General features: G+C 41.5%; 1 protein-coding gene across 3 annotated transcripts in view; it reads right to left on the minus strand.

Moving 5' to 3' along the window:
- LOC139540797 (dual specificity protein phosphatase CDC14AB-like) overlaps positions 1-26,187 on the minus strand; it is a 46,635-nt gene extending 20,448 nt beyond the window's left edge. For 2 of the 3 annotated variants that reach the window (XM_071344770.1, XM_071344771.1), the window contains exons 1-6: positions 25,682-26,187; positions 25,131-25,221; positions 24,630-24,705; positions 20,662-20,754; positions 12,053-12,132; positions 2,772-2,838 (exon numbers count right to left, since the gene is read on the minus strand). In XM_071344770.1, the coding sequence (XP_071200871.1) occupies positions 2,772-2,838; positions 12,053-12,132; positions 20,662-20,754; positions 24,630-24,705; positions 25,131-25,221; positions 25,682-25,778 (504 nt within the window). In that variant the 5' untranslated portion in view covers positions 25,779-26,187. The remainder of the gene's footprint in view (positions 1-2,771; positions 2,839-12,052; positions 12,133-20,661; positions 20,755-24,629; positions 24,706-25,130; positions 25,222-25,681) is intronic. The other variant, XM_071344772.1, reaches the window with a different exon arrangement.
- Between the last annotated feature and the right edge of the window lie 354 nt (positions 26,188-26,541).

Below are 26,541 nucleotides of genomic sequence, written 5' to 3' on the forward strand. Positions count from 1 at the left end.
GCACTAGCGTCTCTGTGGCGGGCCAGGTGTACGGTGCTTCCTCCGACACATTGGTGCGGCTGGCTTCCGGGTTAAGTGGGCATTGTGTAAAGAAGCAGTGCGGCTTGGCTGGGGTGTATTTCGGTGGACGCATGGCTCTCGACCTTTACCTCTCCCGAATCCGTACGGGAGTTGCAGCGATGGGACAAGACTAACTACCAATTGGATACCACAAAATTGGGGAGAAGGGATTAAAAAAAAACATTAATAAAAGAATGATGGAGGCCACTGTGTTGTTGGGGACCTTCAATTCTACAGAAATGTTTTAGCACCCTTCCCCAGATGTGTGCTTCGACACAATTCTGTCTCGGAGCTCTTTGGACAATTCATTCAACCTCACGGCTTGGTTTTTGCTCTGACATGCACGGTCAACTGTGGGACCTTATATAGACAGGTGTGTGCCTTTCCAAATCCATCAATTGAATTTACCACAGGTGGACTCCAATCAAGTTGTAGAAACATCAAGGATGATCAATGGAAACAGGATGTACCTGAGCTCAATTTCGAGTCTCATAGCAAAGGGTCTGAACACTTATGTAAATAATGTGTTTTATTTTAACACATTTGCAAAAATGTCTAAAAACCTGCTTTCGCTTTGTCATTATGGTGTATTGATGAGGAAAACATTTAAATTTAATCAATTTTAGAATAAAGCTGTCACGTAACAAAATTTGGAAAAAGTCAAGGGGTCTGAATACACTATGTACCTTTATGTGTGCGCGCCCTGCACACCTGTCACATAAGAGTGTGTGTGTCAACTGATGAATTCATTAGCACAGTGACATGCTAACGAGGGCACCGGGTCCCTCTACTAGAGCAGAGCACAGCCAAACAGTGAATCATGGAACAGATCACAGTGATTAGAACAGAAACAGCCTGTAATTAACACAGTAGGCAGCCACCTGATCCAACACCATACATTACTGAGACTCACTCACTTAGTAGCATTACAGGGCCATAAAGAGATGGGGAAATGGCTGCTTAACACTAGAATGGCCAAGGGGATCATTTTGACCCAATTATGAATTTACAAATTAAATAGCTCTGACATTTTTTAAGTTATGCCCCACTCCTTCCTGGACTTATCCTAAATATGTCTATATTTCACACACGTATGTTGTTAGAATTTCAAATGTGTTATAAGCAGTTAAGACGGCAAAAGGCTACTTTTTCAAATCCTCCTACAGAGAGTCACATGCAGGTAAGACGTTTTGATATATAGTATCAGAAAGAGCAGATTCTGAGCTTTCCAAAACACTTACCATTGCCAAAAAGCAACAATATATTTTTGCAAAATAATATTTTACAAGAATAACCCCTGTTTCATGCACTCCACATGTGACCACATGGCAACAGATGGCCTACATTAACATAAATTAGCCAAATAAAAAGACTATTGTGTCTTCGAAATCATGTTTTTTTTGTATTCTAATGTTACCCAAGACCTCCATAAATGAAACCAAATATTTTTCTGATAGCATACATGCAATGTATTTTTTAGGCTGTTAGAATGTTGAGTCAAAATGACTCCTCATTGGCCTGAAGGGGGGTCCAAAGAGGCCAGGTTTTTCTAGTGTTTAAGAACCAGCAATACAGCAACAGCAGAAGTAGGCAAGTTGTTCTGAGGGCTATATACCAGAATTGGTGCCAATTTCATTCAGGAAGTGAATTTAAATTACCCCAAACCCTTATTGTAAATATATGGGACTGGAGTCTAAGGTTTCAATAGTGCCACAGACTAACTTGTTATTATTCCCTGCCTCTCACAATGGGAAGGGAAATTCCCAGGGTCTTCGAGGAGTGACGTAGTGTGTGTGTGTGTGTGTACTAGGGCCTTTTGTGGAAGTTGACAGGAAATACTGGAATGTGCCATGGAATCGCAGACATTCCTATATGATGGCTGTCTGACAAGTCTTTCCAGAATGACACTGCTGGCACACTAAGTCCCCAGCATGGCTGATGTAACCTAAAGAGTGGTTATTGTGGGTGTTTGCCTTTGTCTACTGTACCTGCAGTGCCACGTGAGACTGTGCTACCTTCCTACAGCTCACCTACAGGGTTACATAACTGTCCCCCCCATACAGAGACAAACTAGCACACTCCCTTCATCACTCAGAAACTGCACAACATCGACCATGTTGAGTGCACTAGCGTCGCAAAAGAAAAATGTACACATACATGTTATTCAACCCTTTCACCCGCAAGCGAACATGCGTCTGTGTAGCCAAGCGCTAAAATAGAACTTTGGATCTATTTGAGATGTGCCACAATTCCCCTCCGTAGTGGATACTAACTAGGTTTCCCTTTTTACCTGTGGATTAATCGGAGTAAAGAAACACACAACTTTGTATGACTATGGATCAAAATTCTACAAAGAACCAGCTAAAAAAAAGGGGACCATATGCATGTCAGGTAAAATAAAAAACCTAGTGGTAATCTCCCAGAACAAACTAGCCAGCAAAAGCTAGCTAGCTAAATGTTACTTGTCTGTTTGGACCTGCCCACAAATGAATACAGTTGGTTATGATGGACGCAAGCTAGTGGCCGGTGTAGTCAGCAAGTAAGTGTTGGCTTGGCCTTGGCTATAAGAAAGTCTGTAGAATGGTGATAAAGAGGGAGGAAAAGAGGGCGCAGAAGGAAAGCAATCAAAATCAGCTACACAAAAGATGGCTTTCTATTTAACATTACGATTTACTGGAAATTCACTAAGTCCATAAATACACAAAACTCACCTTCCGGATTCCTTGCAAGCAGTCGAGAATAGTCAGGTTGTATGTGCAGTTTCCAAATGAGGCGTCTCTGAAAATCAAAGAAATTAAGAAGTGAGTGAGAGATTAATTGAAAAATGAGTTAAGTGTCGCAATTACCAAATTGGAGAGATTGGAAAGACAATATGCTGAAGCCCAAACATGGGAACTATACAGAACAAAAATATAAAACGCAACATGTAAAGTGTTGGTCCCATTTTCATGAGCTTCATATCCATGTTAGTGAGCATTTCTTCTTCGCCAAGATAATCCATCCACCTGACAGGTGTTGCATATCAAGAAGCTGATTAAACAGATCATTACACCGGTGCACCTTGTGCTGAGGACATTAAAAGGCCACAAATGTGCAGTTTTGGTCACACAACACAATGCAACAGACGTCTCAAGTTAAGGGAGCGTGCAATTGGCATGCTGACTGCAGGAAAGTCAAACAGAGCTGTTACCAGAAAATGTCATGTTCATTTCTCTACCATAAGCTGCCTCCAACATTATTTTTGATAATTTGGCAGTACATACAACTGGCCTTACAACTGCAGACCACTTGTAATCATGCCAGCCCAGGACCTCCACATCCGGCTTCTTCACCTGCGGGACTGTCTGAGGAGGGGGGGCTGGCTCCCAAGTGGGTGGGCCTATGCCCTCCCAGGCCCACCCATGGCTGTGCCCATTCACAGTCATGCATAATCCATAGATTAGGGACTAATTTATTTATTTAAATTGACTGACTTCCTTCTATGAACTGTAACTCAGTAAAATATTTGAAATTGTTGCAGTTATATATTTGTTCAGTATGTGAATTTCGGTATTTTGCAGGTACTATTTAATTAAGCTGCCAGTTGAGGGCTTGTGAGGTGTCTGTTTCTCAGCTAGACACTCTAATGTACTTGTCCTCTTGCTCAGTTGTGCACCGGGGCATCCCACTCCTCTTTCTATTCTGGTTAGAGCCAGTATGCGCTGTTCTGTGAAGGGAGTAGTACACAGCGTTGTACGAGATCTTCAGTTTCTTGGCAATTTCTCGCAATGAATAGCCTTCATTTCTCAGAACAAGAATAGACTGATGAGGTTCAGTAGAAAGTTATTTGTTTCTGGCCATTTTGAGCCTGTAATCAAACCCACAAATGCTGATGCTCCAGATACTCAACTAGTCTAAAGAAGGCCAGTTTTATTGCTTCTTTAAAAATCGGGACAACAGTTTTCAGCTGTGCTAACATAATTGCAAAAGGGTTTTCTAATGATCAACTTGGATTAGCTAACACAACGTGCCATTGGAACACAGGAGTGATGGTTGCTGAAAATGGGCCTCTGTACGCCTACGTAGATATTCCTTAAATCTGCCATTTCCAGCTGCAATAGTAATTTACAACATTAACACTGTCTACACTGTATTTCTGATAAATTTGGTGTTATTTTAATGGACAAAAAAATACATCTTTCAAAAACAAGGTGACCCCAAACCTCAGCTACGAAACAAGGTACCCTCCATGTACTCACCCCTATCAAAACACAGCAAACATCCCCATTGCACACACACAAATCAGAAACCACTGGTCCATATCCGAACATAGAATCCAAACATCTCATCTTTTGTGGGACATGGGCATCAAGAGGAATGCTCCAATTGAATAAGTCCTTGAGCCAGGACAAGTGATGTCACCATCCACTTCTCAGGTGACAGACAGTGACCTTGGATATAATTGGGATACTAGATATGCCAACGACAAAGGAGAACAAAAAAAACATTACATTTGGAAAGAACACTTGAAACAGGGCAATGGGGAGATCGATGTATATGTATATATTCATGGTGAAAACTGAACACGTAAGACGTTCGTCACGTCCTTAAGGAGATGTTGCGTGCAGAGAATTGGCCCTGAGAGAGGAGACCAGCGAATGTGGGAAGACATATCTTTCTAGAGACAGCTTTTCATGAAATCAAAGCACTTGCATTTCGGCCTCAGCTCATTTGGCATTCTCCAATGCTGACATTCTTTTTAAAATTAATCTATAAACACAGCTTCCCTGTTTCACAAACACACAATTTCGCACGCACAACATCTCAAAAAGCACATTATGCACGCATGTACTTAATTCCTCATTTCATAGGCATATTGTAGCTGGCAGAAGAATCTGGGTCAAATTCAGCTGTTTGTTCTCGTTCCTCTCTCTTGGTCGGAGTGCTGCTGCAGGCTGGGAGCGCTCTGTTACTGACAGGAGCATCAAAGTAAATGGCAGAACTTCAACCAAGAGCCTTCAAGAGGCCACCTATACAAAGTGGTGTGTCAGAGACATGAGGAGTTCAGTTACCGTGACACCACTCACAACACAAAACAAGGTGTTTCAGACACAAAAGGCTGAAACTGTTTCTGTACGTGTGTGTGATTATATGCCGTAATGCAGGGGTCTCCAACAGGTAGATTGAGAGCTACCAGTTTCTCGCAGCCCACCTATGAGTAGCTCACCAAATCATTCTGAAAGTACATGCATTTTTCATGGTTTCCATTGCAAACTGTCATCAACAAATCTCACAAGTATTAGACACATCAAGCTCCTGGCTACTACGCAATCAAAGCCACATTGACATTATCCCCCCCCCGGGTTAGCCCCTACTGGCTTAAAAAGCTAAACATAATATCTGCCTGCAATATTGCCCATCTGTCTGTTTGGTGCACGCATTTGTCTATCACTCTGTGTGTAGCCAATTAGTGATGCTAATGATAACAGCCTTGTTGGTAGAAAGACATTCCCTAAAACCTTCTCAATTAAGTGTTAACTGCAAAGTAGGCTTACCTGACAGAACTACAGTTTCAGTCAAAAGTTTGGACATCTACTCATTCGAGGGAAAATGCCAAGAGTGTGCGAAGCTTTCATCGGGGCAAAGGGGTGGCTACTTTGAAGAATCTAAAATATATTTTGATTTATTTAACACTTTTTTGGTTACTACATATGTATTATTTCATAGTTTTGATGTCTTCACTATTATTCTACAATGTAGAAAATAGTAAAAATTGGAATGAATAGGTGTCCAAACGTTTGACTGGTACTGTATATCGTGATTATTGGTATCAATTGGGTGGCGATTCTTTTACCGTAACATGTGCTGCAGCAATAGGCATAACAGCAGAAACATTGCTAGACCGACACATTCCACTCTCGCTAGATAGGCAATTAAAAAAGGGGAATAACACAATTTAAAACAGACCTAAAAAACATACATTTGTTGTTCTCTATGAAGAATTGTAATCTTGCGTATTTTTTTTTTTTTTTTAAGAAAATAGGAAAAAAATCCCAGAACAGGAGAAAGCTAACTGAAAAAATACAAAATCAGCAATTTTGTGTTACAGCATTAATTTAAGATGGATTACATTTAGATTGTGTCACTGTCCTACATACAATAGCCCATAATGTTAAAGTAGAATTATGTTTTAGACATTTCTACTAATCAATTAAAAAAGAAAAGCTGAAATGTCTTTAGTCAATAAGTATTCAACCCCTTTATTACTGCAAGCCTAAATAAGTTCAGGAGTAATACATTTGCTTAACAAGTCACATAATAAGTTACATGTGCAATAATAGTCAACATTATCTTTGAATGAATACCTCATCTCTGTACCCTACACATAATTGTAAGGTCCCGCAGTCGAGAAGTGAATTTCAAACATAGATTCAACCAAAGACCAGGGAGGTTTTCAAATGCTTCGCAAAGAGCACTTATTGGTAGACAGGTAAAAATAAAAATACAGACATTCAATATCCCTTTGAACATGGTGAAGTTATTAATTACACTTTGGATGGTGTATCAATACACCCAGTCACTACTAACACACAGGCGTCCTTCCTAACACAGTTGCCGGAGAGGAAGGAAACCACTCAGGAATTTCACCATGAGGCCAATGGTGACTTTAAAACAGTTACAGAGTTTAATGGATGTGATAGGAGAAAACTGAGGATGGATCAACAACATTGTTGTTACTCCACAATACTAACCTAATTGACAGAGTGAAAAGGAAGCCTGTACAGAACACAAATATTCCAAAACATGCATCCTGTTTGCAACAAGGCACTAAAGTAAGACTGCAAAAAATGTGGCAAAGAAATTTACTTTATATCCTGAATACAAAGCATTGTTTGGGACAAATCCAACACATCATTGAGTACCACTCTTCATACTGTATTTTCAAGCATGGTGGTGGATGCATCATGTTATGGATATGCTTATCATCGGCAAGGACTAGGGAGATTTTCAGGTTAAAAAAAGAAACGGAATGGAGCTAAGCACAGGCAAAATCCTAGAGGAAAACCTGGTTCAGTCTGCTTTCCAACCAACACTGGAAGACCAATTCACCTTTCAGCAGGACAATAACCTTAAACAAGGCCAAATATACAACACTGGAGTTGCTTACCGAGACAGTGAATGTTCCCGAGTGGCCGAGTAACAGTTTTGACTTAAATCTACGGCAAAACTTGAAAATGCCTGTCTAGCAATGATCAACAACCAACCTGACAGACCTTAAAGAACAAACAAATATTATTATTATATATATATATTTTTTTTTTTTTTTTAATGGGCAAATATTGTACAATCCAGGTGTGCAAAGCTCTTAGAGACATACCCAGAAAGACACAGCTGTAATCGCTGCCAAAGTGGTGTAAATACTTATGTAAATTAGATATGTTTTAACTTTGTCATTATGGGGTATTGTGTGTAGATTGGTGAGATTTAAAAAAATATTTAATCTATTTTGAATTCAGGCTGGAACAACAAAATGTGGAAAAAGTTAAGGGGTATGAATACTTTCTGAACGCACTGAACACTGACAGAAAACATCTGTTGTACACCAAGGACACGGGGGAAAATTGCAGGGTAGAAGAGAAGAGTGTGCCTATTTGAAAGTTTTTAAAAAACGAGTAGCTTGCGGAAGTAAAAAAATAAATAAAAATAGCTCTCATGCTAGAAAAGGTTGGAGACCCCTGCCATAATGTGTGCCTACAAACCGTAATGCAGGGGTCTCCAACAGGTTGATTGAAAGCTACCAGTAGCTTGCAGCCCACCTACGAGTAGCTCGCCAAACAATTCCAAAAGTATACTACATTTTTCATGTGTTCCATTGCAAACCGTCAAACAAATATTACAACTATCAGACACCGCAAGCTACCGTGTAATCAACACAATATTGGCTTTATCCCACCGCTGGTTAGCCACTATTGGCTTAAAAACCTAACACAATATCTGCAAATTCATTTCCAGCAACGTCTGTCTACACCTGGTGCGTGCATTTATCTATCATGCCGTGTGAAGCCAGTTGATATGGTAACTGTCTTGTGGGTTGACAGAAATACTTTCCCCAAAACCTTTCAAATTAAATGTTAACTGCAAAGTAGGCTTACCTAGCAGAAGTATATAATGAGTAAGTATATCATTTGTATCCATTATTTGCAAACTCTGCCATGAAATGATCAGCAGCAGTACAGATCCGTCACTAGACAGGCACATTGCTCACTCGCTAGATTCACAATAAAATTAAAATAAAAGAGGGATTAAACACAAAAAATCTGCTATTAAAAAAAATAAAAATAAAATCAGACCCCCCCGAAAAAAGATTGATTTAACAATTGACATGGCCTCAGAACATCCAATTTCATTGTTCCTTTACGAACAATTGTAATTGAGAAAAACAACAACTCTAAAACCAGGAAATATACAACTGAGAAAAGACAATTTAGGGAAAAAAATACCACTTAGAGTGGTTTATTAACCATTCTTTTACCAGGTTTATTGACAGAAAACATTGTACAAGAGAAAGTAGTGCACTAAGGACCCGGGGAAGAGTTGCAGGGGAGAAGAGAGGAACGTGCCTATTTGAAAGCTAGAAAAATACATTTGTATCTTGCGACATGTTTAATTTTTCTTTTTAAGTAGCTCATGCTAGAAAATGTTGGAGAGCGCTGACATAATGTGTGTCTATGTACTACTGTGAGTGTGTGTGGTCCGTCCATTTCCCTCTCATAACATTGTAACAACCCCATCCAAAAACAAAACTCCAGTCCGCACAGTTAAAATAAGTCAGCTACTAACTATGGGAGGTGAGGATCAGGGAAGCATCTGTGTCCAACTGTTCTCAAAACACACACACACACGACCCTCTGGAGGGAGCCACTGGGGAGAGGTGGGACGAATAAGGTCAAAGGCCCAGTTAGAAATAGACTTTCTAAAAGTAGCCCAGCGATATCCATCAAATCAAGTTCAAAGGAAACTAAATTGTGCTGGCAACGCAGAGTGGTGGGAGGAGGTTGTCCAGCCTTCGTTACACAAGTATGTAAAAATAGGGCTCTAGCGTAGTTGGGAATGCTCCCACAGCTTAAAGTGCGGGACAAGAGAGCATAATGATCGAATGAGAACACCATCTCCCCTCTTCACCAATCTCTACTCGTTCATTCTCCACCCAACACAACAAGTTACATAAGTGCCATCCTTTTAGCTAGGGGCCATTAGAGCTGGTCAAGTAAACTGACAAAGCTCCATTCTTCTCCATTCACACAGCCCCGTGGTCCCGGCAAGAAGGCCATCTTTGTGGGCCACACAAGGCCCGAATTAAACAAGAGAGCGCCAATAGAGGCGTCGCCACAGAGAGGAGACAACAGGGCTAACTGCAAACACTGCAGCGCCTATGATTCTTCTATGACCAGGAAGACTCCAAAGTCGTACACATTGTATTCAGATCGCTATTTTCTTTTGGCGGATAGATACAATGCTTCGTGGTAAGTTAGTGAGTAAATAAAAAAAAGGAGTGGAAGAGTAGTCGGAGAACATAGGAATGTAGTGACGATAGGCCTAAATTGTAACCAAGCACTGACAAGAGAGAGAAGCCAGCAAGGACAACTGGGTTCAGTGAGATATCCTAATCTCTCATCCGTTTGCTAGCAACATAGGGAGAGTCCATGGAACTATATGATATTATTCAGCTTCAACTCACCAAACCCACGGGCAGGTTGAGACAAGCCCTAAAGGTGGATATCTGTCACAATCATAACTCAGGCCAACAATGGCCAAAAATCGACCATAGAGCCTGGCTGCTGACCCACGTCACAAAGCAATGAATCACAGACCATGTGTACAAGACAGGCACAGAACTCAATCACAGGTCAATGTAGGGGCAGAGAACAGATACAACAGCTCTTCACATGCCTTCACTTTACTTACCCACCCTCTGTCCCGTTCCTGCTCCCACACATCACATCTATATATCCCCAACGACATCCCTAATTCCTCGCCACCATGTGAAATTGAGTTGGAATGCTGATGGGACTGATCATGAGGGTGTGACTCCCTCCACAGTTCAATAGGAAGGAGCTGATGAAGTAAGGCTATTCGCTACGGAGCACGTACACACTATAGCCTTGTTCCTGTTATCTGTGGCCTGTTCAATGCATAGACGATCTAACAATGGACAATTCCATCAACAAACTGTGACAACGTCTACACCACACGACTGACCCCAAATTACCAGCTGGGATTACAGAAGCCCCACCTGACTCAGTGTGGGGTGGCAGGTAGCCTAGTGGTTAAAGCGTTGGACTAGTAACCGAAAGGTTGCAAAATCGAATCCCCGAGCAGACAAGGTAAAAATCTGTCGTTCTGCCCCTGAACAAGGCAGTTAACCCACTGTTCCTAGGCCGTCATTGAAAATAAGAATTTGTTCTTAACTGACTTGCCTAGTTAAATAAAAGGTAAATAAATAATAATACCAAATTAAAGCAGCTCTAATCTAGCCTGACGACTCACACTAAATTCTTCCACTGCTCTGCAGGTTCACTACACACTCCAAATTACTTCAATTAAGGCAGTCTGACTAAGGTGAAGAGGGGCATTTTACAAAACAGTCATCAGCGAATGGATTGTCTCTAACCAATCAAAGTATCAAAGCCAATGATGAATTTTTAAAACCGCTGCGTCACCCACATGTGTTCTGGGTCTGGCCCAACCCATCCGTTTCTGGGCCAACCAGACGGTCAGAAGGTCGGGAACGTACTCTGATCCAGACTTATTGCGGAGAAGAAGCTAATGTCCATGGGCGTGGTGTAGCGTTTGGCCTGAGCAAGGAGTCTGGGTAGCCAGGCAAAATCTAATCCAGCTATCCATTCTAAACCGTACACTCTAAACCGTACACTCCCTCCAAACTGCTTGTTTGTTTGTGTTATATGACAAGTGAAAGCAACCAGGCTAACAAAGATTAAACCATTTCACACACCTAACAATGGCGAGTGATGGGAAAATATTTTTTTATTCAATTTTTGTCACGCCTACTCTAAAAATGTAGCCCAATCCTTTTAAAGAGTGAGTCCGCTGATCTACAACAGGCATAGATATCTTATGCCACGAGAAAGTAGATTAACTCCATGTTATGCTGGGGAGAGAGGGGATGTGTGCGTTCATGGAGTGGGTGGAATATGCAGAGTAAAACAAACGAGTTCTGTTTTGGAGTAAGGCAGGTATAATAACTGACTAAAAACATTTGGAGGCTAAACTTGTAGAATCTAGATTTTTTTTGTCAATGCCACAAGCCTGGGACTACCAAAAGACCTTACTATATGAAGTATTATTACAATCCGAGAGCACACCAATTCGTCTGCATTTTCAGGTCTAATAACTGGTTGATAGAAACGAGACACTCCGGAAGTTATTTTAGCCTCACATGTCATGCGTCATACATATACACACAGGCCCAATCTATTGTAAGACATACACCCTGTTAATAAGAGGATTAAGGGAAAATGACGACGAGGATGACAGAAAGGGAGGCGTCACAGGAGACCAATTGTGCTGTGGAGCTGTGACCCATGTCTGTGCTGTCGGGTTGCATAGCAGAGTTATTACAGAGTATCAGATGTCCCAGGGACAGACAGGGCGTCACCGTTTCAGGTGACACAAACAAAAAGGGGAACTGGGGAAGCCTCTGGTGTCGGTCTCCTCTGGAGGTGGAAACCAGACAAGACAGGGAAACAGACCAATGAACCAGTCCTATGCACTAGGCAGAGCAAGCACAGTACGAAAGGTACGCGAGCTGCTTAAAGCCCCACAATATGGACTGCAGAGACACAATGTAAAACAAAAACACCTCTGTAAGCTCAGCCATGATACAAAGGTAAGGGAATTAGCCAAGATGTGCTTCCAAGGCAAATATCCAATGATGGTTTCTGTGGCAAGAAACCATGCTGCTGTGTGATAGTGTGGACATGGCTGGTCTTACCTGAAGGGAAGATATGAAGAATTGGAGCCTGAGATCAGAGCCCTGTAAGCCTCCTCTGGAGTCTTCTTCAGGTAGATGACCTGAGGGAGGGAGAGAGACAGGGAAGCAGTTCATAAACCATGACTGAATTACTGAAGCCACACAGCTTTCATTCCATGATTTTGGTAATCCTCCAGCTTCCCGATTTATTCAGGTTTTGAAAAGATTGGTTCTTAGAGCACTAATATAACATGATCGGGAGACAAGGACACAGAATGTGTCACACAGATGAGATTCCACAGGCAACAGCAGAGGCCAGTAGGCCACGTCTCAGCACCACGGGCTCTCCAAATGGAGGACATAAAAAGCACACGCTAGTTACGTCCTCCATTCATGAACGTGTTGCTCTCCCAACCGTGTAAGCAACGCAGGTAGCTCATCTGAATCAACGCTAAAAACGAAACACTGCGGAACTCAACACCTCAGCATCCCACATCCATACAAGGAGTAGCAACGACAGAGTGGAGCAGCACGTCTGCCATTTCATTTCCACTGAATAAGTTAATTTATCAGCCAGAGTACAAGGTGTGTTCATAACATTTGGATGTAGAGGACCAGATTTAGCTTATTTCTACATGTACAAAATAAATAATAATTTTAAAGGCTTGCAAAAAAATTACTCTGAACAAAGAAAATAAAGACAATGTGAACATTCCTCTGGAAACAACCAGTGAAAACGGCCCCGGGACCGGTTGGTCGTAACTCTACGTCCGACGTAAAATGTGTTCTACGGCAGACATAAAAATGATACCTGTTGCACCACCTGGGCGTTAGCCCATCTACGTGCTACGCCTGGGCGTACATTCTACAGTGAGGGGGAAAAGTATTTGATCCCCTGCTGATTTTGTACGTTTGCCCACTGACAAAGAAATGATCAGTCTATAATTTTAATGGTAGGTTTATTTGAACAGTGAGAGAAAGAATAACAAAAAAAATCCAGAAAAACGCATGTCAAAAATGTTATAGTGTTATAGTCAACAGTCAATCTCCCTCGGCCTGGGGCTCCATGCAAGATCTCACCTCGTGGAGCTGCAATGATCATGAGAACGGTGAGGAATCAGCCCAGAACTACACGGGAGGATCTTGTCAATGATCTCAAGGCAGCTGGGACCATAGTCACCCAGAAAACAATTGGTAACGCACTACGCCGTGAAGGACTGAAATCCTGCAGCGCCCGCAAGGTCCCCCTGCTCAAGAAAGCACATATACATACCCGTCTGAAGTTTGCCAATGAACATCTGAATGATTCAGAGGACAACTGGGTGAAAGTGTTGTGGTCAGATGAGACCAAAATGGAGCTCTTTGGCATCAACTCAACTCGCCGTGTTTGGAGGAGGAGGAATGCTGCCTATGACCCCAAGAACACCATCCCCACCATCAAACATGGAGGTGGAAACATTATGCTTTGGGGGTGTTTTTCTGCTAAGCGGACAGGACACCACATCAAAGGGACGATGGACCGGGGCCATGTACCGTCAAATCTTGGGTGAGAACCTCCTTCCCTCAGCCAGGGCATTGAAAATGGGTCGTGGATGGGTATTCCAGCATGACAATGACCCAAAACACACGGCCAAGGCAACAAAGGAGTGGCTCAAGAAGAAGCACATTAAGGTCCTGGACTGGCCTAGCCAGTCTCCAGACCTTAATCCCATAGAAAATCTGTGGAGGGAGCTGAAGGTTCGAGTTGCCAAACGTCAGCCTCGAAACCTTAATGACTTGGAGAAGATCTGCAAAGAGGAGTGGGACAAAATCCCTCCTGAGATGTGTGCAAACCTGGTGGCCAACTACAAGAAACGTCTGACCTCATTGCCAACAAGGGTTTTGCCAACAAGGGTTTTGCCAACAAGTACTAAGTCATGTTTTGCAGAGTGGTCAAATACTTTTTCCCCCTCACTGTATGTCTAGTAGAGAAAAGGCATAGGGCGTTCAACTGGGACATTCTTTCCTGACACGCACAGAAAATAGCTATCTATATTTTCAAAAGGACGTGAGTTTCGTGTTCATATATCACAACCACTGTGGGCTTTTCGAGTTGCCTATACGCGAGTCAATCGCAAAAATAACACACTTGATTTATACTCTACATTACAGCACGCTAAATGTGTCTGATCAGATATCAGCAAACTAATAGATCCAATAACCAAATACACAGATGGAGATTCAGTGAAAAAGAAACAGGTTGATTGATTATCAGACAAGGGTTTTTACTCAGAATATAGCCCAGGCTACTACATGAGTAAGGAGCAAAACGACCCACCTGTTATACTAGGCTAGCGTGGGCTACTTTACATGCTAGCAAAATGTTCTGACAACTGATAGACAAACTAGATTATCATCATGACCACGCACCTGAATTTGGCTAACATTTTCCCAGCCTAATTGGAACCAAATACTCAAAACGAAGATTCTGTGAAAACAGAAATCTGACATTGATGGATTTATCAAGAGGAGTCCCCCCACGGTTGTCTCAAAGCAGCGCGATAACGCTGTCCCAATCATAACGGTGCTGAAATTACAGTTGACAACACACGGCTGTCGCTTTAAAGTATCTAAAACGTTTGGATGACTTTGGGAGTTTCAGTAAGCAACAACACGATAAATGCCTTCAATGGCAGTCTACTTATTTTCGTAATTCAGTGATAGTAATTACTGATTGATCCATACAGTTGTGGTTAAGAAAGGTCATGCATAGTGGTGGGCTTTGCGAAGTGATGGGACATGCCTCGCAAAGTTTAGAACTGCCACAAGGATGGTAACAGCCTAGTAAGGACCGTTGCCTAGCAACCATCAATATGAAGCATTAAATCGCATGAACGCACATTGCTTAAGCCAGACTTAGCTACGACTAGTCTTATTTTTGGTTGCTAGGGTGCAACAGGTGTCAATTCTGATCCCAAAGTCGGACGTAGCTACGCCACTGACCTAGCATTTAAGACCAACTTTCTTACACCCAACTGCTGTAACAGGACCATGGCGTAAACAATTAACACATATGGCCTAGAGTGCCAATTTTCAAAGGTTGACTGGATGATTTGTCTCGACTAGGGGCATGTATGGGAGAGTGGGCTTGTGAATGCAGCTTGTGTGTCAGTGGGTCTGGTGACACGGAGGCCAAACAGTGCATGAAGCCGACGTCTTCTCAGCAAGTAGAACAGAGCTTTGTTATTCCTGCTCCCGCTTCATGAAATATTCACCAGTCAGACAATTGGATCCATCAAAAACGCACCAGATTAAACTATTCTGCTGGTGTGGGAGTGTGTTGTCCCACGTGATCCATCATACAGAATGTGGGCCAGCTGTTTGTCCCACATATAATCCTCTCGGGTTGAAAGCGGGTCATTTGTATTGAAGAGCAGCACCAAACTTCTGTAATGAGAGCAGGGCCAGGAGGGCTCAACAGAGCCCACACAATCACGTGATCGGATCAATGGAGACCCACTTGGAAAGAAAACACAGGGAGTAGCAGACCGCCCTGCCGTGTTCCCAGCACATTCTCTCCTTATTAAAGTCAACACAATCCACATGATGTAGCTACAGATGTTATAACAACGCAGACAAACATCACATCCTGTATCCCATCTAAATTGGTTAAACGCAGTTCACCAGGCACGATATTGATTTCTGAATGCTATGTTCTCAGTGTGCATTTGAGAACTAATGACTCGTGCAGCTGGGAGAAACTATATGGCCTGGTTTTGAAAGAGAACGTGATATTTCAGTGTCAATGACTGAAAAGTTCATCTTGGGCATCGGTCAAGGTTCAGGCAAAATTTTGCTCAGCGCTTCGTTTTGTGCATCTACCCTGGAGAGATTGTCTAGGAAGGAATAAGTGATAGCAGCTTTAATGAGGGTCACCGAGTGACAGATTAGACATACCATCAGTGCAATACTCTTCCCACAACGTTATCAGTCTCCTATTGGCCAATACAGGAAATGTATTCTGCTGCCGCTCTGCACACACAAGCTTGTTAGCTATCTCTGGTCCAACGTTAAGCCAACGCTCTGAAGGATGCGAGTCACTGATTGGTGCTCTATAAGCACTAATTGATTAATGTTGAGCTATATATAAAAACAGGTTTTTAAAAAAACGATATAAAATGTTACTTTATGGTTTGAACTGGTTCAGAACTTTTTGCTTGTTGGAAATGTGGAATGGAAGGGGAAAAAATGTATTGTTCCATTCAGAACGAAACTATTGAAAAATAATTTTCGTTCCAACCCCTGCTTTGTTAACAAACAGAGTAAAACAGCTTACATAGTTTGGCTTCTGATGGAGTACAACAGTTAAACTAAGCTCATGAGTCATTTATAAGTTATATTCTTCAAGAATCAATGGGTACATATCATTCATTTATAAATCCCTTAAATAGCTGTATCCCCTTTAAAAGGAAAGTTTACCCAAAATCCAGAAACTCCCAAGTGATTTCATACATCGAAACGAGTTCAGTGGAGTTTAATTCTTGAAGTTCGAGGTGTTCTTGTGTTATTACCATTGCACCATATCATGTAAACATAAAGGCCTAGGTGCTCTACAGGTTAGCATACAGTGAAAGACACTTTGAAAAAGACACTTTGAAAGTAGTTAGACCCCTTGACTTTTTCCACATTTTGTTACACTACAGCCTTATTCTAAAATGGATTAAATAAAAAATGTTCCTCAGCAATCTACACAGAACACCCCATAATGACAAAGCAAAAAGAGGTTAAATTTCTGCACATTTATTCTAAATAAAAAAACAGAACTACCTTATTTACAGAAGTATTCAGACCCTTTGGTATGAGACTCGAAATTGAGCTCAGGTGCATCCTGTTTCCATTGATCATCCTTGAGAAGTTTCTACAACTTGATTGGAGTCCACCTGTGGTGGACTACCTTGATTGGACATGATTTGGAAAAGCACACACCTGTCTATATAAGGTCCCACAGTTGGCAGTACATGTCAGAGAAAAAACCAAGCAATGAGGTCAAAAGGTATTGTCCGTAGAGCTCTGAGACAGGATTGTGTCGAGGCACAGATCTGGGGAAGGGTACCAACATTGTTTTATAGCATTGAAGAACACACTGGACTCCATCATTCTTAAATGGAATAAGTTTGGAACTACCAAGATTCTTCTTAGAGCTGGCCGCCCAGCCAAACTGAGCACTTGGGGGAGAAGGGCCTTGGTCAGGGAGGTGACCAAGAACCTGATGGTCACGCTGACAGAGCTCTAGAGTGCCAGACGGAAGCCAGTCCTCAGTAAAAAGGCACATGACAGCCCACTTGGAGTTCGGCAAAAGCCACCTAAAGGACTCTCAGACTATGAGAAACAAGATTCTCTGGTTTGATGAAACCAAGATTGAACTCTTTGGCCTGAATGCCAAGCGTCACGTCTGGAGGAAACCTGGCACGATCCCTACGGTGAAGCATGGTGGTAGCAGCATCATGCTGTGGGGATGTTTTTCAGCAGCAGGGACTAGTCAGGATTGAGGGAAAGATGAACAAAGCAAAGTACAAAGAAATCCTTGATGAAAACCTGTTCCAGAGCGCTCAGGACCTCAGACTGGGGCGAAGGTTCACCTTCCAACAGGACAATGACCGTAAGAAAAAAAGCAAAAAAATGCAGGAGTGGCTTCGGGACAAGTTTCTGAATGTCCTTGAGTGGCCCAGCCAGAGCCCAGACTTGAACTCGATCTAACATCTCTGGAGAGACCTGAAAATAGCTGTGCAGCGACGCTCCCCATCCAACCAGACAAAGCTCGAGAGGATCTGCAGAGAAGAATGGGAGAAACTCCCCAAATACAGGTGTGCCAAGCTTCTAGCATCAGACTCAAGAAAACTTGAGGCTGTCATCGCTGCCGAAGTTGTTTCAACAAAGTACTGAGTAAAGGGTTTGAATACTTACATAAATAAGGTATGTTTCTTATACATTTGCAAAAAAAATCTAAATACCTGTTTTGCCTGGTCATTATTGGGTATTGTGTGTAGATTGATTAGCATATATATTTTTTTAATCTATTTTAGAATAAGTAACGTAAAAAAATGGGGGAAAAAGTGGAAAAAGTCCAGGGGTCTGATTACTTTCCGAATGCACTGTATATACCCTACTCATTTATGACGGGGGGGGAGAGAGACAACAGACATTGTGCCACCTTACATTGCGATAAATAGACATAGGCTATTTAATGTTTTGGGCTAATATGAAAACAGAAACCGACTAAGGGTTCCACTCAAATGTTTGTGATAACCATTCAATAAAGTAAAGTTAAGCTACTTACTCATTAGATACGAGGGGGGGGGGGGGGGGGGAATCCAGGACATCAGAGTTTGTGGGCATCAAAATCCCTGTGATCGCAAAAGCAATCATTACGTTCCTCCATTTCTGTAAGAATTGTAGTAACGTATTCAAATTCTCTGCAGCACAAACATTCCTCATTCGAGGTATTGGAGCATAATTGCCACAACTGCACCACCAGTCTGTGTTGATCCTGGGCATGGGTTGGGTCAGTGGTGCAGCTACTGCTGCAGCAGCTAGGGCATTGATGGCCAATTGAAGCTCAATTTGCCTCAATTCTTCATTCAAATACTCAGGCTCAAATAAATACGGTTCGACGACACCGTCGGCGACTTTCCAGTAGAGTTCTTCACAACTTGTGAGTATTTTGTCGTCAGACAGATTTGTAGGTTGTTGTTTACCTTGTATAACTAATGTGTAACGCGGTCTACACTTATCAGGGAAAAAAACATCTGGGAATAAGGTCATAATGTGAAGTTTCTACATAGCAGGGATTGCCCCGAGAGCACACATGCACAGTTGTTATCCATTTCAGCTACTGTGGCAGTTGCCAACATAAAACAATTATATGAATTAGGGCAAATGTTTCAGGTGGAAAAGTACACATTTCCTGACTCAAAACCGCTAGTACTTTTGACAAAAATAGCTAATAAAACAGTACACAATTTCTGAATCATCAATTCACTGGCAACGGAGCAGAGCGAGGCCTGCATCCAGCAACGTCATGAGTCACGTGACCCTTTTTTGCAGCTGTTTCAGTACAGCACTACATGGAGAGAGGGGGGGGGAGAGGGCAAACTCCACTTAACTAGTTTCAATGTACGGAATCCCTTGGGAGTTTGTGGATTTTGGGTAAACTTATCTTTTAAGGTGAGTGGATCAAATCCTATTTGTTGTTAGAAAGTGCAGTACATCAAATTCTTTCGAGCATGGATAAATATTGAAGAGCATCTGACCATGTGTCAATATGGCTAGTGTGCATCAATATGGCTAGTGTCTAGACATGCTGAGAGGACAAAGCTAGCATGGACCCTTCAGTACAGCTGTGCATAGGACAGTATGTTATACAGGGTTCACTTCAGGGGTGTCTGTTGTTTGGGGAGGACCAGGGGTGTATTATGGCATGCAACCATCCTCCTGCCACTGTTATCCAGGATAGGAATCCAAATCCAGATTATAATCCAGCATGCTCCCTGCTGCAACGCTGCTTATTAATATCTCCTCCCAGAGCTATGTGGCCTGCCTGGGCTGCTAGCAAGACAAATAGTGCTATAGAGAAAAGACCCTATTCAATCTAACCCAGGCCAGCAATACAATATTACTTGGGGATTTAGATAGGCTAGCTAGTTAAGAAACTGTAAACATGGTTGAGATACACAACAACTGTGGTTTATCAATCATGCGTTTAGCCATTAAGTGCCGAAACCAGAATGAAGCCTGATATAGCCTATATCGTGCTTACCTTAGAGGAGGGTCAAGTCCAGGTTTATTAAAGCTTCTAGATGCTGGGCATCACAATGGAAATATTCTGAGTAGGGCCTTAAATTACATACAAGGTTGTTATGACCGATGCTGACCCCTCCGTCTGTTCCCTTGGGGTAAGGACTGGGCACAGTCCACTGAGTGAAACACTACTGACCCACATTGCCGGAGATAATCATGTCATCTACGGCATCTGTCATAAGGCATGTCATCATCACAGCACAGCACCAGAAGCACCAGATAAATCCTTTCGTTTACTGCCACGTGACAGAGCAGCCAGCTGGCAGGGGATGCAGTCACATATTACAGTCAAGGCTGATATCTGATTGGAAGCGAAAGGACAGCCTTCAACCATGGATGGCAGCAAGGGGCCAAATGAATAGGGCCTAGTGCAACAGGAGCTGCTGGGCATTCAAAAGGGCTGGAAGATAGGGCCATTGTGGCAGGACATTGAGGACAATAGGGCTGACTATATATATCAGCAGCTCCCATCCGTTTCTGTTCTGACTCCAAGGGAGTCAGAGACCTGGCTGGCATGGTTAAAACTGCAGGGGTTGTGTCACCTTGAAGTCAGCCAGCACTGGCTGAAAGAAGCACTCAAAAAAGGCCTTGATTGACAACAAAAGCGCCAAAACAAAATAAAAACAATACGCTAGGGGAAATGTGCATCGGCACATCTGGGTATATTGATACTAATGCAAAATGATTTGAGCTGCATTACTTCGGGAGGTGCAGCATGACATAATGTCCCAAAATACACTATTCCCCTTGCATAACTTCCTTTCCCTGCAGAGAGCGAGAGAGAGGATACTCACAGCATAGGCACCGATTAAAACAGCAGCGTTGGCCCTTTTCCGCTGGTCAAAGCTGGTGTAGTGTACAATTCGCTTTCTGGTCAGTGTGAAGGACTGCAGACAAAAAGGAGAAAACACGTAAGGAAAACAACAATTAAAACATCACATTAAAGCTATTTAGATTAGAACAATTGATCAAGATATTCAAACACTGGATGAGTCAAACTCTACTAAACCATGTCTAAACAACAATGGTTAGGTGACCATAGGTTGTACAGTACTATGCATGATCATGTATTTATATGTGGCATAAACATACGCTAGGCCTATATAACAGTTAGTGGCAGTAAATAGAAATCAACAACGATGAACTCGTCAGCTTCCTATTTTCTACTCAAGAGAAAGATGCAAGAACATGGCAGTTTTGGAGCTAATTAATAGACCTGAAAGCACATCTAGTTCTGGCTTGTATATGATATTACATGAAAGATTTTTTCTGCCATTGAAAAAAATAAATAATAATATTTATAAAAAAAAGAAAAATATCCTTTTTAAATATATATATTTTTTTACACAGTTTGTTCTGGGCGGCCCAGAAAATATATATTTAAAAAGGATATTTTTCTTTTCTTTTTTATAAATAAAAATTTATATTTTTCGGGATGGAAAAAATCTTTCAGTGTAAACTTAAAATAACTAAAATCAGATGTAAAAAAATAATTATAATATAATCTTTGAGAACTAACAATCACTAGCTAGACAGTCAGGGAAAATTGAAAAAAATCCAAAACCAATGAATTGCAGTATTGATTTTATGTTTCAGCAAAAGAACAGCATTAGCCATGGCAAAATGCATAGAATTGCAGGAAATTTGCTTTAAAACTGCACAAATCTCTCAGCGCCATGGAGAAATTTGTAGAATTGCAGGAAAGTGGCTTAAAAAGTCACTAAATCCCCCAAGATAGGGGCCGACACGCCCATTGCCACACGCCCATTGCAGCGCCCACCACCTAAGCCCCTTTTTGATCCAGAAAAACCCTGATATGTACTGATGCAGACAGGACGTCGCCACCGCTGGCAGCACAGGTGGGCTGCAGGTGTGTGAGACAGCGTGTGCCGCTGTCAGTGTTTTCATTCAGAATCACTGCCCGAGGGGGCCAAAGCACTTGGAAGCAGCAACGGCAAGCTTGAAGATAGACACATCCATAGACACAAATCCAGTCGCTGCTATATAAGCCTAAACAGAAATGTGAGGAGCACCATGCTAAAGTCTCTATACTAATTGAAGTGTGGTATGGAAATGAAACTGCAGAGGCTTGTAAGGATGACCTCAGTCTTTTCCTCCAAGAGGAAAACATAGGCAGCAACTTCCATTGGACGGGTGTGGGAGGAATATTTTACCATAGCAAAAGACATCGGGCCTGGTCATGAATCAATACCATCATCTAGGCCTGAGGGAAGTGACCTACTTGTTGCATTCATGGCACCAATATGCTAGTCTTAATAGAGAAAGTAAATTGCTATATCACAGAGAAATGTAACCACGAAAACATAGCCTATATTGGATTGTGGGGAAAACAGACTTAATCTGCTGTAATGTTTTCACTTTACATGTAAAATACTTCAGACTATCTAACAAGGTTTGCTAGAAGATGTAGGACTAGACCTAAAATAGTAGGCCTAAACCTCCAAGATATTGAAGCAATACACGTGGATGGATTTGATTTATGGTTTTGTAATGTTTATGAAATTATTTGGGAAATGGATTGAATCTACTCAACTTCAAATGTAGTGAGCAGTGAACACAAGATGTTTACACTTCCTACATCCTCTCTAGGTAAAGATCAGGGTAAAAAAAATGTTGAAATGCATCACTAAACAGGTTAAGTTAGACAAAACTGAGGCCAGGCCAGGCACATGCATGAGTGGTGAGAGGATGTGGAAACAGGGTAGGTGAGTGGGGGCAAAAACACAAATGGACTCAAGTCCAACAGGTGTGGTATGGTCAAAGCGTAATTGTCAAAGGGATAACCTGACTCATTTCACAGACATTTCAGCCTCCAAACTGTATAATTTCAGCATTTCTCAATCAGGGTTGTCCACTTTTCCTTGTCTTTTTCTCTCCAGACGATACTCAGCTTGTCATGAATCAGATCCAAACCAGTGAGGTTCAAAGGAATGCCGTCCCTAAGGCAACAAGCTGTTCATAACACAAACACCGGAGGGCGAAGCGCGGTGGCATTGGCAGAAATGGGATGGGGGGGGGGGGGGGGGGTGACAGTGGTAAAAACATCATGCTTGCTTGAGACTTTACCTTCAACATTGACCAACATCTACATATGACAGACCTACAGACTGTCTGCATCGATGGAAAATTGACAGGACAAAAAGACAGACGCAGAACCTCTATTAATGACACTATCTGAGAGTTACATGCACAAGGTGGTAGAAAGACATGAGTTAGACAAGTGGTTCTCAACTGGTTTTGCCTCAGGACCCAAATTGTACCAAGTTGTTTCAGTCGCAAAAAATAATCACCAAAATACAATCTGAAAAACTATTTTTAATGCTATATTGATAGTAAATGTAGCAATTATATGTCAACGGAACAACATACCCATCTCTTTAATGTTCAATAATTAAACAATACTAATATTCTTGATGAAGAATGTTAATAAACTCTGGTTTGAGACCACAAAATCAACCAAAATAGCACTGCTAACAGCACTATATTAAAAATACTGTGAATGAAGAAAGAAAAAAAGTATGAGGTACATTTTTTTAATTCATAATTTCTACACATTTTCTACCTGGTTTATGTAATTTAAGGTCAGACTGGAGTATTTTTTGTTTTTTTAAATAAAAATAAATACATGTTTTTTTACTCAGACACCCTGGACCCATTCAGTTGAGAATAACCAAGTTAGACAAAAGCGATGGGACCTCCCCTTGACTAGGGTCTTGTGAAGGTTTTGGCCTGGTGGGCCTTTTAAAAGGGCAATTGAAAGCTAAAATTGAGCAGACCTAGCTAGAGCTTCACATCTCCTAGACCCCACTTAGATTTGAAGATAATTGAGATGGCTGAGCAAGCAACATATCTGGAGAATTTATGTACCCTGAATGTCAACAAGAACTCATGAATACTCAGGTGAGCCTAACAAACTAACTTCATGTAAAATCTTGGCATAAAATTGAGTTATAAATCGTAAACCGCAACAATGTAATGACTCCTAGATAAAAGCCAGGCCCTGATTGAACTCGAATTCTAATGCACATCAACAAATAATAACAAAGGTAGATCTATAAACAAAATGCCTCTCCTGTTAACAAAAGTGGTAATAACACTCCTGATTCCACTTGCACCAAACATGACAAACAGTATTATCTAATCATTCTTTTGGGAGGCTCCAGAATAGACAGGAATATAGCTGTAGCTCATACTGCAAGTTGGACTAGATTGTGGTGTTGTGTCAGCCCAATAAAACTGCTGAGCAACGGGGAGCAATGAAGGCCAGCTTATCCTGGCATCTCCAATGACTCTCTCTGCCCGAGGGAAAGTGACAACGCAGCTTTGGGACAGGTGTAGGGTGGCTAAAAACAAAACACCAATAACCTCGCCAAAGCCCTAATTTACACGGTCTGAGGACTTTGTTTTGTCCAATCATTCCATTCCTACCCTTCAAGTTTCCCAATGCGAGGCACTGCAAAACAGAAAAATGTTTGGTAGGGCCTATGAATTTATTATTGTCCTTGCAAGTAACTAAACTCTAGGCGGGGGGAAAATGTGTGGGATTTGTAATTATCTAATAACTAACCCCATAAAGCACACTACTGTATGCGTTGCCATGCTTTCAAATGTCACAAACCTTGCAGTTGTTGTCAATTAGGGTGTGGGAGGTAGAATTCCACAAGTGGTTTTGTTGTCACAGATGCATACTGCACATTCTTACTGAGGGAGGTAAGGCTTGAGATAGAGGCACAGGACTTACCTTCAGCTTTTTGTTGAGTTTACAACAGTATCTATACAGAATGGCTAGGTGGAGGGGTCCAAAATCTGCATAGAAGCTGAAATATAATGAACATTTAAAAATGTCAGACTACTTAACACATTTAAATTCTTGATATTCTAAATAGAAATGTCTAATACAGAGATGACTAAGCTATCCTATTCAGTAATTAACCCCATCTGCTATATGTATTATCAATTAAATATGTGTGTATTGTAACCACAGACAGTTTGTTTTACTTTTCTGTTCAGCGGGGAGGGTTAAACTTAAGCAAACCATTGGTCAACCCCAAGCCGAGTGGAACACAACGGTTTTATTAATCTGAATTGGAAAACGTATAATGAAAAGCTGTTACATAATTACAATGAAAGCTCCTCAACAGCCCAAGCGACTTGTTGCCGCTGTCCAATAAAGTGTAACTAATCAAATGCACTGAAGCGAATGGAAGTGAGAAGAGATTCTGGGAGGGAGAACAAATCTTACTTTTCATAGATAAATTCGTCATCCGTGCAGAAGTAGTGCGTGTTTGTAGTGCTTTTTGGTTTGCTTCTTAGGGTAGCAAAATATAATCGATCTGAAAAAACATGGATACTCTTAACAACAAACATTGCGGGACCATAAAAACCTCCATCCACAACACACTTTACAAAGGAAGAAGGCGTTTATAGCAACATTGTTTACTCATGCGACTGTCTCTCTTGCTTCCCGCAAGCTTTCATTAAAAAGTAGCTGACTTGCCGTACAAAGCTTGCTACGTTCAATCAAATGTAAATTTAAACTCAAAATGGCAGATTAATTCGCTAGTTAAATTTACTTTGAAAATATGAGTAATCAAGTTAGCAGTTCTCGAACGCATGTGTAAATCACAGACAGAGAGGAGCTAGACCAGTACATTGGCTCGCGAGGTGCAAAGGCTCGCTCGCGCTAACTAGTTAGTAGCCAGGTTGGCGAAATACTAACGTTATTGAGTTGGCTAGCTTGATAACTGTTAGTTAACGTTAGCAAGTTTACACAACTACCTAATTTCCACTTACCTTTTATAAATTCAGAAGCTCCTATCAATTCTATGTCGTCTGCCATTTTAAACAAAGTTGAAAGAATAGCAGAATGTTTAAGACTGTCGAGAGGCATCGACACAGACAAGTTGCAAATACCGACTAAACTGGGAAAAAGTTAACGTTAGCTAGATAACGGTATCAGACTATCTATATATATATATTTTTTAAAGTACAGTAATTAAGTTAGCTGGATAGACAGAAGCTATCCTAGTTGCTAGCCACGCACTTTGCTCTACTCTATCTAGGCTGAAAGAATAAATTAGACGTCATTTGGCCATTCCAATTCGAAATCCATGCCCAAGGATAAAGTGAAGCCCTGCAGCAAAAAAATATTTGCATGCCTCTTGGTTTCATTCCGCGTTGCGTTAACTGAGGAAAATATCAATGCATTACAAACAACAGACTTATTTCCGACACCGCACAAATATTTTCCCTGCCATGATTGCGGATAGGGACGTCACATGGTAACCATCCAATCACCACACAAAGGCACGTTTCCAGGTCATGTCTACCTTAACCAATCAGCGATCAGAATCACTGTGCCTATACTCAACAATGGTGTTAAGGGCACAGTAAATAGTATAATAAAAACTCTATAACAGTATGTGTAAGTAACACTGTATAAACAGGCCTATATGAGTAAGACACTTTGTATGCCTGTTTAGCATGGCCCAGTGAATTATTAACAAAGTTATAGCTGATAGGAAATGCAAAATAACATCATGAGAATGAGATGCTATTAAATCTCCAGTGAGCAGATTCTGCATGCAACTGACCAAATTACACAATATTTTACTTGTGAGTTAACAGAGATTAATTAAGCAACATGGCCCGAG

The sequence above is a fragment of the Salvelinus alpinus genome, chromosome 16 (genome assembly GCF_045679555.1).
Source record: "Salvelinus alpinus chromosome 16, SLU_Salpinus.1, whole genome shotgun sequence".
In the NCBI taxonomy this organism is placed as follows: domain Eukaryota; kingdom Metazoa; phylum Chordata; class Actinopteri; order Salmoniformes; family Salmonidae; genus Salvelinus; species Salvelinus alpinus.